The sequence below is a fragment of the Notolepis coatsorum genome, assembly GCF_963971535.1.
Source record: "Notolepis coatsorum genome assembly, chromosome: 11".
Lineage (NCBI taxonomy): Eukaryota > Metazoa > Chordata > Actinopteri > Aulopiformes > Paralepididae > Notolepis > Notolepis coatsorum.
In genome coordinates this window covers 106307381-106324637 of record NC_140175.1, presented here as the reverse complement: position 1 = coordinate 106324637, position 17257 = coordinate 106307381, and the positions used below count along the sequence as shown (strand labels likewise).

The 17257-nt window shown below is 46.3% G+C and overlaps 1 protein-coding gene across 1 annotated transcript in view; it reads left to right on the top strand.

Annotated features, from left to right (window-relative positions):
- The window catches only part of phf24 (PHD finger protein 24), a gene marked incomplete at its 3' end in the record, with an annotated part of 97661 nt that extends 82242 nt beyond the window's left edge, over window positions 1–15419 (top strand). The window contains 2 exon segments of the mRNA XM_084325214.1: window positions 6593–6670; window positions 15323–15419. Coding sequence (XP_084181340.1) covers window positions 6593–6670; window positions 15323–15419 — 175 coding nt within the window.
- Between the last annotated feature and the right edge of the window lie 1838 nt (window positions 15420–17257).

Genomic DNA, 17257 nt, shown 5'->3' with positions numbered 1-17257 from the left:
GCCATGGCCTATAGCAGCAAGCTAACGTTACCTAGCGATCACGACATGCTAGCACCGCAGCTAACAGCTGACTGACTAACAGTAGGCCCAACCTGAGCAGGCCATGCAGCGATCCCAGCAGGCTAACGCAGCAGTTAACAGCTGACTGGCTAACCGTAAGCTAAGCAGCTATCAACTGAACCTGTAAACAATGACATAACACTCACCCAGACAGGCCGCCGTTCTGAACCTCTCCTCACTTTTTAAGAGAAAAGAGAAAACAAGATGTCAACACCGCTTCACAACGGTGATTTTACCAACACCCGACGGAATCAGCACAATACCAACTGGCCTGTGTAGCTGACTTTGAACATGGATCTGCCGCTATCGCACATCCATGCACATATCCCCTCGTGAAGGAATACTCTCATTTGGATATGAAAGATGGGGCCTTAACACGGTGACAGAGAGAATCCACTCGTCCAAAACACACAGGGATCACCAGTGTTAATGGTCGCGGCCCACTAGTTAAACTATAATGGTCTTCAGACCAAGGCCTTCTGTCACCTAGGTGGCTGAACAAAGGACCCTAGCCTGGGGCCGGTTTCCATAAACATTGTCAAGTAGCCCCCATAGCACTAACAGACAAGTGGAGCCTGCCAGCAAAAACACTACTCACCCAACCTGGAACGCACCGCTTCTCACAACAGTGGCATGTCCGACAGTTCAGCTGTGGCCTGACAGGTTTCACCCCAACAACCACAGCAAGGAACTGCAGTTGAGAAGCATGCAGCGGCGTGCTCCCAATACGAAAACCGGTGGAGGATTTTTAGAATGATCAACATCTTCCAGACACTCCAGTACGAAGACAATATCGCCGTATTTTCTCGAAAATAGTGAGAGAGAAAATAAAGATATGATGTCAACGTATCTCCTTCCTTGTAAACAAATTTTTCTCCACGTCAACTAACAACACGTCAAGTGGGGTACTACCGAGGCACTTCCTTGTGGTGAAAGCGAGAAGGAGGAGAGCAGGTGACCACACACCTGCTTATGAAGGTAAGCTGATGAGGGGTGTGGTCAGACTAATACTGGTATTAAAGGTACATTTGTGGAATTTATTCAGTGCGCGTGCGCGTACGCAAGGGAGTGCAGTAGTGATGCCAAGCAGAGCCCCTAATGAAACAGAACACGCTTCGGTTCATATTAATCACGCTTTGGTTCATAATTAACACGCTTTGGTTCATATTAATCACATACACGCGATGGACGCAGCAGGCGATCACTGCTACTGTTATTCAGCCGCGCCGAGGTACAAAATATTAACCATTAAATAAAGGTTGTAATTCCTTCATAGTTAAAGACAGTAGAGGTTATACTTTATTATCTAAACATGGTAAGTTAGAGTGCTGTGTTCACTCATAGTTAAATACAGTAGAGGTTGAGTACTTCATTATCTAAAGATGGTAAGTTAGAGTGTTGTGTTCAGTCAGACAGTAGACAAGTAGAGGTTGAGTGCTTTATTATCTAAACATGGTAAGTTAGAGTGCTGTGTTCACTCATAGTTAAAGACAGTAGAGGTTGAGTACTTCATTATCTAAACATGGTAAGTTAGAGTGTTGTGTTCACTCATAGTTAAAGACAGCCGAGGTTGAGTACTTCATTATCTAAACATGGTAAGTTAGAGTGTTGTGTTCACTCTAGTTAATGACAGCCGAGGTTGAGTAGTTTCTTCTGATATCATTTTCAAACTCCAAGTGATTTAGATCCAAAACATTTTCTAACACAGATTCATAATGGTTCTTCAGTGCAAGGGTTCAATTTACAATCAATAATCCATTGTAGGAAAATCCAGAACACTGTTTAGTCTGTGACGACGCGTCGCGATAATATACATGTATTCCATAATATGTAAAGTACAGTTGACAGCTGCGTTGTGTTAACGTTACAATGTACAGGGAAATAACATTATGTGGTCCTCGTTTGGATAATATGTAAAGTACAGTTGACAGCTTGCGTTGTGTTACGTTGCAATGTACGTGGAAATGCTGCGTTGTGTTGCAATGTACTACATGCATTTCCATTTCAGCACCTGGGCGAAGGAAAAGGAAATGCATCAATATACAGTGTACAGAGAGAGAGAGAGAGAGACACATTGGAAAGAAATTGAAATGCTATTTGGCCCTAAACAGAGAGTACACAGTGGCAGAATACCTGAGCACTGTGACTGAAGATCCTTGAGCACAGCCTAGCCATCGAGAAAGGCCGCCATAGGCAGACTGTGTGTGTTAGAAAGAGAGAGAGAGAGAGAGAGAGAACATGTGTGTTTGTCATGTGTGTGTGTGTTAGAGAGAGACTAGAGCATGTAGATAGATAGATAGATAGATAGATAGATAGATAGATAGATAGATAGATAGATAGATAGATAGATAGATAGATAGATAGATAGATAGATAGATAGATAGATAGATAGATAGATAGATAGATAGATAGATAGATAGATAGATAGATAGATAGATAGATAGATAGATAGATAGATAGATAGATAGATAGATAGATAGATAGATAGATAGATAGATAGATAGATAGATAGATAGATAGATAGATAGATAGATAGATAGATAGATAGATAGATAGATAGATAGATAGATAGATAGATAGATAGATAGATAGATAGATAGATAGATAGATAGATACTTTATTAATCCCCTTGGGGAAATTCAGGGTATCTCGCAGCTCACATAGCATACAGACATTTGACCATTCCCAAACAGTAGTTACACATTATGTCTGTATCATGAATTAAAATAAGTACATGATAAAATTCAATCAAATCATACCCATCAATATTAAAATTAAAATTAAAATAGGAGCGTGATTAGATAAAAGCAGGTGTATAAAAACAGGTGTAAAAACAGATGTAAAAAACAGGTGTAAAAACAGGTGTAAAAACAGGTGTAACTATAATACGCTGTTGTACAGTCTGATGGCTGTGGGGACAAAGGACCTCCTGTGCCGCTCAGTCCGTGAGTGCAGGGAGATGAGCCGTCCGCTGCGACTGCTGCTCTGCCCCACCAGGGTGTGGTGGAGAGGGTGGTTGATATTGCCCATGATGGCCAGCAGCTTGCTCTGAGTGTGGCTCTCCACCACGGTCCCCAGTGGGTCCAGTCTCCTCCCTACCACTGAGCCAGCCTTCTTGACCAGCTTATCCAGCCGTCTGGTATCCCTGGCCGTGGTATTACCACCCCAACAGACAGCGGCGTAGAGGAGCACACTTGACACCACTGCCTGATAAAACATGTACAACATTTCCCCACACACATTAAAAGACCTGAGCCTCCTAAGAAAGAACAGCCTGCTCTGTCCTTTCTTGTAAAGTGCTTCCGCATTAGCAGCCCAGGCCAGCTTATCATCTAGGTGCACTCCTAAATATTTGTATGATTGCACCGTCTCAATGTTGTTTCCCCGTATGCTGACTGGTTGCAGAGGTGGTTTCGACCTGCGGAAGTCCAGTACCATCTCCTTGGTCTTTTTTGCGTTCAGAAGAAGGCCGTTCCGTTCGCTCCAGTCGCTGAAGGCTCCCACCTGGTCCCTGTACTCTCCCTCCTATCCCTTCCTCACACACGCCACAATCGCTGTGTCGTCCGAATATTTTGGACGTGGCAAGACTCAGAGTTGTAATTGAAGTCTGCCGTGTAGAGGGTGAACAAGAACGGAGCGAGAACAGTCCCCTGTGGGGCCCCAGTGCTGCTGACATGTATGACAGATTCAAAAGGACAAAGATCAACACTTAAATCCAAGAGAGAGAGAGAGAGAGAGAGAGAGAGAGAGAGAGAGAGAGAGAGAGAGAGAGAGAGAGAGAGAGAGAGAGAGAGAGAGAGAGAGAGAGAGACACATTGGAAAGAAATTGAAATGCTATTTGGCCCTAAACAGAGAGTACACAGTGGCAGAATACCTGAGCACTGTGACTGAAGATCCTTGAGCACAGCCTAGCCATCGAGAAAGGCCGCCATAGGCAGACTGTGTGTGTTAGAAAGAGAGAGAGAGAGAGAGAGAACATGTGTGTTTGTCATGTGTGTGTGTGTTAGAGAGAGACTAGAGCATGTATGACAGATTCAAAAGGACAAAGATCAACACTTAAATCCAACAAGAAGAGGGTATACCAGAGAAACCAAAGCAGCAAGGAGCCAATGGCCGACATCAGCTAAATAGGCTAGCCAGGTACTGTGACACCAGGCCACACACAGCTTTGGCCAATGGCCCAACGCTACCCAAGCTACACAAACGACCATTCACACACAGCACATGTCGTATCTCCAAATGTTGTGAAGTAGCATATGTTTTGCCTGGAAAAAAACATCGTTATTAACAAAACATTCGGGAGGGGAAGGAAGGAAGAGTGGGGTAATGTCATGACATTTTCATTAATCCAAGTTACCTGCACGAGGAACGCAGGGCGAAAGGCCGCAACACAGGTCTCCACGTTGACGAAAGGCCTCTCGCTGGCGGGACAAAAAGAAGCTATGGCCAGAGCCTTGTCATGGTGCAGGCCCGACTACATCTTCTGTCAAAGGGCCTGCTATTCTCAAGGCTAACTGATAGCATCAAACGAACGTTCCCAGCTGACGCTAAACAGCTAACTGGCTAACAGTTAGCTCAATCAGGCACACACAGTTAGCTACTAGTAGTATTAGCTAGTCGACCAGTTTGGCTCCAGAGAGAGAGAGAAAGAGAGACAGGTCCACGGCGGGTATATAATCATAGGTTGACTCACCATAACGCAGTATCAACGCCGGCGCCAATGGTAAAGTTGGAAGGAGACTTTCTTGGCCCACGCCACGGTGTAATTTCTTCTTCTTCTTCTTCTTCGAGTACTTTCCGGCAGACTGGACACCTTTCGGCGTATTGCTGCCTAACAGATTTATCTGCTCACAAGTTCTCCTTCTTTTGAAAAGACATCCACTCGCCTCGCCTCGCTCCTCTGGATAGGTTAGCTAACGCTAGTTAGCATTTAGCTAAGCTAGCTACTAGCCGACATCATGGCTCCGGCCATTTGTCCCGCTAGCGAGAGGCCTTTCGTCAACGTTCCTTGGTGACCGACCGACCGACTGATAATGATGATAATGACCGACCTCTTTCTTCATCTTGGCTGGCATAACTAAGCATAGTCAAAAGCTGCACGCTGAAATAGTCAAACGCAGCTGACTCACGCGGCGCCGGCGGGCGTACTACTACACATGATGTAAGTAAAACCACTCCCTTCGTTGAAACCTGCCTGCTGCTGCAGAACCCCAGAAGCTGAGCTCCAATAGTGAGTATGTCTGCAGGACCCAGGAACAAGTCAGACACATTCTACAAACGTGTCTAATGTGAAATATATAAGCATATAAGCAAAACTAGATTTTAGGTCTGTGATGAAAAAGGGCCTCGCGGGAAGGGGGGCCTCGCAAAAAAATTAAAAAAAAAGTAAAAAAAATAATAAAAAAAATTAATCCTTTTTTTTTTTTTTTTTTTTTTTGCGAGGCCCCCCTTCCCGCGAGGCCCTGTGCGACCGCACTGCTCGCACACCCCCTGAGGCAGCCCTGCTTGTGCACTAGGCTGATTGGACCGGTGGATTGTGAGATTAGTTGCGGGCAGATCCACAGACATGACCAAAACACATCATGTCTGGGCTGGTGCTGATAATAATCAAGCAGGCTTTGTCCGCTGAAGATACTAATCAAGCTTCTTGTTCCCGTCCAGAAAAGCTGCATCTAGTGACAGGCCCAGGGCCGCCTTTTAGCCTCTTAACAGGCACCCAGAAACGTTTTTTACTTGAACTTGAAGACTGCATACTTTTTTTGAAAAGCTTAGCTTTCTCCTTTATACTTATAGCCCATGCATGAGCCTGGTCTCTTTTGAAAGATAACATTCTGAAGTTACTAATGTAAAAAAGGGAAATCACTTTTAGTGGTAATGAAATAGAGTAACAGAGGTGTCAACTTGAGTTGAACTTGAACTTGTGTACTCACATTTTTCTGTAGTGGTTGCAAGATTCCATATTCCAATATTCCAGCATAGAGGTATACGCTGGAAAACACTGCGGTTCTATAGCCTGAAGTCTTATGTAGTACAGGTCCAAATTTGATACAAATCCAAAATCCATTTCCTCACCCACCAACGTGCATTCTGAAGTCTGATTCACTTCCCGATTTCGCTCGTCAACTTTCACCTACTATAACTCTGTACATACATCTGATTAGCACTATTACTCAGTAGTACTCATTTATATATATTATACCCAGTTTAATCACCTGTACATTGTATATTATTATTGCACTGTACTGCTACATTTGCCCTCTGGTTGGATGCCAAACCTATTTTTGTTGTGCTGTATAATGACAATACATTTGAATCTTATCTAATCTAATTGTGTGTGCGTGTGTGTGTGTGTGTGTGTGTGTGTGTGTGTGTGTGTGTGTGTGTGTGTGTGTGTGTGTGTGTGTGTGTGTGTGTGTGTGTGTGTGTGTGTGTGTGTGTGTGTGTGTGTGTGTGTGTGTGTGTGTGTGTGTGTGTGTGTGTGTGTGTGTGTGTGTGTGTGTGTGTGTGTGCGTGCGTGCGTGTGTGGTTGCAGTATCAGCCATGTTGGTCCCATCTCAGAGAGCAGCCCTGCTTCCTCCAACAGCGACCGCAGCAAGTCTGATGACACCAGGTGGGTTCAAAGGTCAAACATATAATAGTAAACAACAGGTGGGTTCAAAGGTCAAACATATAATAGTAAACAACAGGTCCAGATGTTCAGGCCCTCGTCTCCCAATAATGATAGATCTCCTGAAACAGCACATGGGAGCGTGCACATGGCTGTTCATTTAAATGTGCTATAACCTTCAGCCACTAGATGTCGCACCATCATGTCATTTATTTATCTTTTAAATGATCAATTCATTAATCAATATTCTTTTAAAAAAGAAAATAATAAAAAAAATATTATGTTTACTCTACATAAATATCTATAGCACCTTTAAAGTCGGTGTGAAGTGAAAATGAATGTGTTCTGAGCAGGGGTGTAAAGTACTTGAGTAATTGTACTTTGTTACCATACTTAAGTACTGTTTTGGGGGATTTGTACTTTACTTGAGTATTATTAGGTGTGTATACTTGTACTTTTACTCAATTACATTTCAGAGAAAGAAAACATACTTTTTACTCCTTACATTTAAAATGCAGACCTACAAAGTACAAATCTCGCAAGTCCAACAATTTTAATTAGTATATTTGTTTCTTTGGCCGAACTAACGTTAACGTTATTAATCCTGCGGCCGCTCTTTATTTAAAAACAGCCAATCAAATCCCCATCAATGGAAAATGTACCCGCCCATACCCATGCTGATTGGTCCTTGTGCAAGACTAGAAAGCTGGGATCTTTAAACACCTGCTATCAGGAGAATAGACAGTCAGAGTGACAAGCTACAGAAGATGGCCACAAACGATAGTAAGAGTGATGAAGAGGACGAAACGGAACATTTCATTGCCCCGGAATAAAAAAAGGTTTTTACTTTTACTTTTTAGTACTTAAGTACATTTAAAAGTAGAAACGTTTTGACTTTTACTCAAGTGTGTTTTTAGCCAGATACTCTGACCTTTAATTGAGTACGATTTTGAGACGGTACCCATACTTTATCTTAAGTATAATGTCTGGGTACTTTCTATACCCCTGGAAACAGCTCATCTGGCTGCTCAGACCATGTCTCAGGATTGTGGGGGTGTGGTCAGATCACGCATGATTGACAGCACCCTTTCAGCTCAAGTGCCATTTTCCCATTCAATCACTAAAATGTTTTGCTATATAAACTAACAAATCTATTAAATGTACCCTACCTGGTTATAAAGCTTGACTAATTGATTAACGAGCAAATTAGGTTAGACCAGTTAGTGTTTGAATTGAACTATACCTCCTGGAGTATTAATGTAACTATACCTCCTGGAGTATGGCACTAATAGTTTTAGTATTTTCCATTCACATACATGAAATGGTTATGGCATTATGCTAAGGATGGCTCCAGTGTGTCATCGAGCCATGATTTCAGACCTGACCGAAAGAAAATCCTGAACACAAAATCAGTCCAACGCCACATTCCAGTTCTACATATCTCACAGTCTCTTCAGGTGTTTTCAGCAACTATTTTCTAACATAATAATATATAATAATGTTTAGAAACAAATCTCTGAATTTGCCTTACCCGGGCCTTAAGCGTCTTAAAGTTGCTATGGATACAATTCTAAAGTTAAAGGTTGTAGTGTAGTGAAAGGGTTAACCTTCTGTAGTGTGGTAGTGAAAGGGTTAACCTTCTGTAGTGTGGTAGTTAAAGGTTAACTTTCTGTAGTGTGGTAGTGAAAGGGTTAACCTTCTGTAGTGTGGTAGTGAAAGGTTAACCTTCTGTAGTGTGGTAGTGGAAGGGTTAACCCTGTGTAGTGTGGTAGTGAAAGGTTAACCTTCTGTAGTGTGGTAGTGAAAGGTTAATATTCTGTAGTGTGGTAGTGAAAGGCCTTCTGTAGTGTGGTAATGAAATGTTAACCTTCTGTAGTGTGGCAGTGAAAGGTTAACCTTCTGTAGTGTGGTAGTGAAATGTTAACCTTCTGTAGTGTGGTAGTGAAAGGTTAACCTTCTGTAGTGTGGTAGATAAAGGTTAACTTTCTGTAGTGTGGTAGTGAAAGGGTTTACCCTGTGTAGTGTGGTAGTGAAAGGGTTAACCTTCTGTAGTGTGGTAGTGAATAGTGAAAGGTTAACCTTCTGTAGTGTGGTAGTGAAAGGTTAACCTTCTGTAGTGTGGTAGTGAAAGGTTAACCTTCTGTAGCGTGGTAGTGAAAGGTTAACCTTCTGTGGCGTGGTAGTGGAAGGGTTAACCCTTTGTAGTGTGGTAGTGAAAGGTTAACCTTCTGTAGTGTGGCAGTGAAATGTTAACATTATGTAGTGTGGTAGTGAAAGGTTAACCTTCTGTAGTGTGGTAGTAAAAGGGTTAAGCTTCTGTAGTGTGGTAGTGAAAGGGTTAACCGTCTGTAGTGTGGTAGTGAAAGGTTAACCTTCTGTAGTGTGGTAGTGAAAGGTTAACCTTCTGTAGTGTGGTAGTAAAAGGTTAACCTTCTGTAGTGTGGTAGTGAAAGGTTAACCTTCTGTAGTGTGGTAGTGAAAGGTTAACCTTCTGTAGCATGGTAGTGAAAGGTTAACCTTCTGTATTGTGGTAGTGGAAGGGTTAACCCTTTGTAGTGTGGTAGTGAAAGGTTAACCTTCTGTAGTGTGGCAGTGAAATGTTAACATTCTGTAGTGTGGTAGTGAAAGGTTAACCTTCTGTAGTGTGGTAGTGAAAGGGTTAACCCTTTGTAGTGTGGTAGTGAAAGGTTAACATTCTGTAGTGTGGTAGTGAAAGGTTAACCTTCTGTAGTGTGGTAGTGAAAGGGTTAACCTGCTGTAGTGTGGTAGTAAAAGGTTAACCGTCTGTAGTGTGGTAGTGAAAGGTTAACCTTCTGTAGTGTGGTAGTGAAAGGGTTAATCCTTTGTAGTGTGGTAGTGAAAGGTTAACCTTCTGTAGTGTGGTAGTGAAAGGGTTAACCCTTTGTAGTGTGGTAGTGAAAGGTAGTGTGGTAGTGAAAGGTTAACCTTATGTAGTGTGGTAGTGAAAGGTTAACCTTCTGTAGTGTGGTAGTGAAAGGGTTAACCCTTTGTAGTGTGGTCGTGAAAGGTTAACCTTCTGTAGTGTGGTAGTGAAAGGTTAACCTTCTGTAGTGTGGTAGTGAAAGGGTTAACCTTCTGTAGTGTGGTAGTGAAAGGGTTTACCCTGTGTAGTGTGGTAGTGAAAGGTTAACCTTCTGTAGGGTGGTAGTGAAAGGTTAACCTTCTGTAGTGTGGTAGTGAAAGGGTTTACCCTGTGTAGTGTGGTAGTGAAAGGTTAACCTTCTGTAGTGTGGTAGTGAAAGGTTAACCTTCTGTAGTGTGGTAGTGAAAGGGTTAACCATTTGTAGTGTGGTAGTGAAAGGTTAACTTTCTGTAGTGTGGTAGTGAAAGGGTTAACCCTTTGTAGTGTGGTAGTGAAAGGTTAACCGTCTGTAGTGTGGCAGTGAAATGGTAACCGTCTGTAGTGTGGTAGTGAAAGGTTAACCTTCTGTAGTGTGGTAGTGAAAGGGTTAACCCTTTGTATTGTGGTAGTGAAAGGTAGTGTGGTAGTGAAAGGTTAACCTTATGTACAGTAGTGTGGTAGTGAAAGGTTAACCTTCTGTAGTGTGGTAGTGAAATGTTAACCTTCTGTAGTGTGGTAGTGAAAGGGTTAACCCTTTGTAGTGTGGTAGTGAAAGGTTAACCTTCTGTAGTGTGGTAGTGAAAGGGTTAACCCTTTGTAGTGTGGCAGTGAAAGGTTAACCGTCTGTAGTGTGGTAGTGAAAGGGTTATTCCTTTGTAGTGTGGTAGTGAAAGGGTTAATCTTTTGTAGTGTGGTAGTGAAAGGGTTAATCCAGTTCAGTCACCAATTTTGTGTTTTATTCCCCTTTTTGCGGGTTCCCTCATTATGCAAAGATTAGGTTTTTTTAAAGTTAGTTTTATCTTTTCCAAAAGGCACTCCAGTGGAATCACCTTACACTTATATTCACAGGGAGACATTTACATAGACCCTGCAATGAGTAAGACATGTGATTTTTTTGTTCCTTCTTAATAAGATGCACTTAGCCTTCTATAAGTGGTAGGAAGCACTCATATTAATAACTATCTAAGAGTGTCTTTAGTTAAGATGCTTTTTTGGAAACGCCCCACAAATGGGAGAAGCTTCGTAAGATGGATTTTACCATCATTATTTGCCATGAGATGCTTTCAGGAAACGAGGCCCTTGTAGTGGCTACTGGGACATAATTCACGGCATTCTAGCCTATTGTGGTGTTTACTACATCTCCCATGACCCTTAGCGGGGGATGATGTAGTTAAAGAGAGACGAGTGAAAGATGAATGGAAGTGTTGTTTGTGCGACAGTAGAGTGCGTAATAAACTAGTGTTTTTGCATCGGAACACGACTCCATCTACGATATCATTACTGCATTCCTACATTGGTGACCCTGATTTTCTCTTGGACGTATTTCGGAGATTATATCAAACATGTCAACTGAACAACAGAACGCAGATCGCAGAACTTTGAACGCAGTTTCACTCAAGCTGCTCGAGTTTTGGGAGCAGAGTGCCAACGCTTGGTTTGCGCAAGCCAAAGCCCAATTCGCCCTCAGGGATATTACCGCGGATGCCACCAAGTACTACTATGTGGTAGCAGCTCTTACGAACTCAACGGCAGCGAGAGTGGTGAGTTTGCTGGAAAACCCACCTACACATGACAAATATGTTACTATAAAAACACACCTTAAAGAGGCTTTCGGTCTGTCTGAATCTGACCGTGCTCGCCAGCTTCTCTCTCTACCTGGACTGGGTGACTCAAAGCCCTCTGAACTGATGGACCACATGTTAGCTCTGCTGGGTGACCATGGGCCATGTTTTCTATTTAAAGAACTTTTCCTGCAACAGCTGCCAGACTATGTTTGTTTACCTATGGCTAATTCCATCAGCTAGCTAGAGAAGCGGATGTATTTTTCTCAGCTGGGAAGAGGTTCTTGGCAGCATTGGCCTACACCATTGAGGAGCAGGGGTTCCAACCAATCCCTATCTCTGCCGCGGCTATGCCCCGCCGGGTGAGGCCGTCGGGGTTGTGTTTTTACCACCCAAAGTTTGGGAACAAAGCTAAGAAGTGTCTGCCACCATGTAACTACAGTGGGTCGGGAAACGCACTGGCTGCCACTCATTAGCAGCCGTGAGTGTTGGCCATCCTGCAGGCTTGCTGTACGTCACCGACTCACTCTCTGGCCGCCATTTTTTATGTGACACGGGTGCCCAGGTGAGCGTGCTGCCGGCGTCCACTCAGGACTTCCACTCAGCGAGACGGGGCCCCGCCCTTGAAGCTGCCAATGGCAGTGCGATCCCTACATTTGGCAAACGCACCGTGGCATTATGTTTTGCTGACCAGCGTTTCACCTGGGATTTCGTGTTGGCCAAGGTGTCCACTGCCCTCCTAGGCGCTGACTTTCTCTGCGCCAACAGTCTCTTGGTAGACGTGGGGAATCGCCGTCTCGTCAACACTGAGATGTTCGGCTCCTTGGCATGTGAGCGCAAGTGACACAGCCACAATGACACTGTCCAGCGCCGTCTCGCCTGCTGATGATTTCTCCTGCCTCCTGTTGGAGTTCTCGGACATCACAACACCCACCTTCTCGTCCGCTGCAAATAAGCATGGAGTCGTGCATTACATCTCCACGGAAGGCCCACCAGTACATGCTAGGGCTCGTTGTCTCGACCCACACAAGCTCACCATCGCTAAGAATGAGTTTGCCTCCATGGAGGCACTGGGCATCATTCGTCGTTCCGACAGTCCCTGGGCCTCGCCTCTCCATCTCGTTCCAAAGGCTAACGGCGGCTGGCGTCCGTGTGGCGACTACCGGCGCCTTAATGACGCCACTACACCTGATCGTTACCCGGTTCCACACATACAAGATTTTTCAGCCCATCTAGCTGGCGCGTCTGTTTTTTCGAAGGTGGATCCGGTGAGAGGATACCACCAGGTGCCGGTTAGCCCTCAGGACATACCCAAGACGGCAGTTATAACCCCATTTGGACTCATTTCTGAGGATGCCTTTTGGTCTAAAAAATGCTGCTCAGACCTTTCAGAGGTTAATGGACGCCATGCTGCGCAACCTGTCTTTCGTGTTCGTCTACCTAGACGATATCCTGGTAGCCAGCACATCCAAGGCAGAACACCTAATACACCTCCGTCTTCTCTTCAGTCGGCTCAGAGAGCATGGATTAATCATCAACCCAGCAAAGTGTCAGTTTGGACTGCCTGCCATGGACTTCCTTGGCCACCACATCACTACTGCTGGGGCGGTCCCATTGCCAGTGAAGGTGGAAGCGGTGCTGCAGCTCCCACGCCCTACCACTGTTAGGGCCTTGCAGGAGTTCCTGGGGATGGTGAATTTCTACCATCGGTTCATCTCTCAGGCTGCCCACCTAATGCGCCCCCTGAATGGGGATCTCAAGGGCAAGACTCCCAAGCATGCCATTGCCTGGTCCGACGACATGTCAAAGGCGTTCTCGGATACCAAGGAGGCCCTTGCGAGCGCAACCATGCTGACGCACCCCGTGCCTGAGGCTCCCGTGGTGTTGACAATTGATGCCTCGGATTATGCCGTTGGAGCCGTTTACGAATAGTTGGTCAATGGCATTTGGCAACCCCTGGCGTTCTTCAGCCGACAACTCCGTTCCAGCGAACAGAAGTACAGCACCTTTGACCGTGAGCTCCTCGCCCTGTACTTGGCAGTCAGACATTTCCGTTTCCTGCTGGAGGCTCGCCCTTTCACTGTTTTTGTCGACCACAAACCATTGATTTTTGCTATGGCGAAGGTGTCAGAACCGTGGTCTGCCAGGCAACAACGCCATCTGGCTTTCATCTCTGAGTTCACCACTGACATCCGGCATGTGGCTTAGAAGGACAACCCCGTGGCTGACTGCCTCTCTCGTGCCGCCATCGGTGCTGTCCACATGGGCATTGATTACGCCCGTATGGCTGCGGATCAGGTTTCAGACCCAGACATCCAGGCATGCAGGACGGCGGTTACTGGCTTCCGGTTGGCGGACGTCCCCTTCATTGATGATGGCACGACGCTGCTATGTGATATATCTATGGCGCAGCCACGGCCAGTGGTTCCACATGCATGGAGACGACACGTTTTCGAGGCTGTCCATGGCCTCTCGCACCCGGGCAGAAAACCATCACAGCGTCTAATGGCGGCGATATTCGTCTGGCCCAGGATGAAGGTTGACATTGGGGGTTGGGTCAGGACCTGCATGGCATGCCAACGCGCGAAGGTCCATTGGCATGTTAAGGCCCCGTTGGAGCAGCTCACAGTCCCTGAGAGGCGTTTTGACCACATCAACGTGGATCTGGTGGGACCCCTTCCTCCCTCCAGGGGGTACACTCACCTTCTGACGATGGTAGACAGGGCCACCCGTTGGCCGGAGGCTGTCCCACTTACTGCGACTACTACAGCTTTCATTAGTGCCTGGGTCGCCCGGTTTGGTGTTCCCTCTGATCTTTCCTCTGATCGAGGGGCCCAATTCACTTCCGCATTATGGACTTCCATTACCCAGCAGTTGGGTGTCTCCCTCCACCGCACTATAGCCTATCATCCACAGGCCAACGGTCGATGAAAGTTGCTCTTAAGGCCAATCTCCGGGGCGACAGCTGGGTCAACAGACTCCCTTGGGTAATGCTGGGACTCCGTACTGCACCTAAGGAGGACCTTCTTTCATCTTCGGCTGAGCTGGTATACGGCCAACCCCTCCGTGTCCCAGGGGATTTTCTTCCCTGTGTTACGGCCTCCTGGTCAGCACTGGAACAGCGGGATGCTCTGCTGGACAAGGCCAAGTCTTTCTTGCCCATCCCTACCTCATGCCACGGCGTTCCGACGGTGCGTGTCCCGCCTGATCTGCAAGCAGCGGGGTATGTGTTTATCCGCTGCAACGCCCATCGAGGCCCCTTACAGCCACCCTACGATGGTCCTTACCGGGTTGTGAAGGCAGGCGATAAGACCTTTGTCATTGACATGGGTGGGAGTGAAGAACGGATCTCGGTGGATCGACTGAAGCCTGCTCACCTGGATTTGGACCGCCCCATTGAGTTGGCCCAACCACCCCGCCGCGGTCGCCCCCCTGGTAGGGCAGTCCCGACACCTACTCTAGCTCCGGCGCACCCCCTCGGACCTGCCGTCCGAGGCCTGTTAAGTGTCAGCCTACTGCTTTACCACTGTCTCGGTCTCCTGTGCCTGCCCAGGGGTACCGGAGTCGTTTTGGGCGGGTCGTCAGAGCCCCTGGCTGTTTTTTGGGGCCAGTTCTTGTGAATTCTGGGGGGACGTGTGTAGTGGCTACTGGGACATAATTCACGTTATTCTAGCCTATTGTGGTGTTTACTACATCTCCCATGACCCTTAGCGGGGGATGACGTAGTTAAAGAGAGACGAGTGAAAGATGAATGGAAGTGTTGTTTGTGCGACAGTAGAGTGCGTAATAAACGAGTGTTTTTGCATCGGAACACGACTCCGTCTACGCCATCATTACTGCATTCCTACATTGGTGACCCTGATTTTCTCTAACCCTAACCCTTTGGCTACCACTCTACCAAAGTGTTAACCCTTTCACTACCACTCTACCAAAGGGTTAACCCTTTCACTACCACTCTACCAAAGGGTTAAGGTAGAACTGTGATCTAACCCCCTCTGTGTGCTCCGCCAGGTCGGTGAGCTGGGCTGACTTCCTGAAGGAGAGTGCCATCTATATCCTGGCGTCACGGCCCAACAGCTCTGCCATGCACATCCGCCTGCCGCTATAGTCCCCCCGGAGCCTGGACCCCTGCAGAGAGAGAGAGAGAGAGAGGAGAGAGAGAAGGAGAGGGAGAGAAGGTCTCCCCTGGCTCCTGTGGATGAGAGATGAGAGGGTGGTGTAAGTTATCAGGACAGCATTGCGGACCAAGCTGAGCTCTGTGGATGAACTGCAATCACTCAGACAGACCAAGCCATCGACCTCTCAGACAGACTAATCTATTGACCTCTCAGACAGACTAATCCATCGACCTCTCAGACAGACTAATCTATTGACCTCTCAGACAGACTAATCCATCGACCTCTCAGACAGACTAATCTATTGACCTCTCAGACTGACTAATCCATCGACCTCTCAGACAGACTAATCTATTGACCTCTCAGACTGACCAAGCCATCGACCTCTCAGACAGACTAATCTATTGACCTCTCAGACAGACTAATCCATCGACCTCTCAGACAGACCAAGCCATCGACCTCTCAGACAGACTAATCTATTGACCTCTCAGACTGACCAAGCCATCGACCTCTCAGACAGACCAAGCCATCGACCTCTCAGACTGACCAATCCATCGACCTCTCGGACTGACCAAGCCATCGACCTCTCAGACAGACCAAGCCATCGACCTCTCAGACTGACCAATCCATCGACCTCTCGGACTGACCAAGCCATCGACCTCTCAGACAGACCAAGCCATCGACCTCTCAGAAAAGACCAATCCATCGACCTCTCAGACTGACCAAGCCATCGATCTCTCAGACAGACCAATCCATCGACCTCTCAGACAGACCAAGCCATCGACCTCTCAGAAAAGACCAAGCTCTTGATTGACGTCTCCTCTTCTGCAATGCCTCGACAAGCCACCCCCCCCCCCCCCCCCCCCCCCCACCTGCCACCCCCGCCCAGACCCAATCACATCGGTCAAACAGGATTTGCATGTAATATAGACGCCTTGCACGGAATGTTTGTGCAGTCTTCCAACATGGCTGCCTATAACATAACAACCGTTGTTTTGCACATGGCAATGGCAGCGATTTCTATGTGCAAAACAACAGTTACTATGTGTACTTGATATATAAGAAATATATCAACAAAAACATAATAATTTGGTGTCTTATTATTACTGGATCTTGTAAACAAGTCACAGTGGGTTACCTACTCTACCGCTGCACCGCAATTAGGAATTTTCTCATGAAAGCGGTTACCATGGCTACAGGCATTAGAAAGAGAAACTACACAGCAACATTCCGTGCAAGGCCTCTGTTATTAGTGTGATTGTTTCATCCTGTTTGGAGTGCCAGATGGGTGGGGTTTGCTGCATTGGACAATCTTTATAAGCTTTGATGTGATGTCACAAAGGGCTCCTCTGCGCCCACTGTGTCCTTCCTAGTAGTCGTATGCATCCCGCTGTCCATCAGAACACGCCAAGAACCCGCTGTGTCGGTCGCCAACCTCCGCCGGACGTGGCGACGAGCCCGAGCGCTCCCTGCCGACGACACCACGTCTGCAGAGGAAGACGAGCTGTGGGGCGAAGAGCCACCACGTGTAGAACACCAGGAGCATGCTAGTCCTCCTCTCATCTGGCAGAATATGTACTTGTGGAAATGTCAAGAATTGCCTTGTGCTGACGCAAATAATATACATAAATATAGTATACAGTAGAAGAAGTCCAGAGTCTGACCGATCACGGCTGAGAAATAATATACCCCCGTACGGAGTCAGACCACAGCTGAGACATTAAAATGTGTTGCGTATTTATTTATCATCTCCTTGTCTATCAGTGGACACAGCAGATTATGTACAAGCTCATATAAGTATGGCTAAAACTATATATTATATTCCATATTC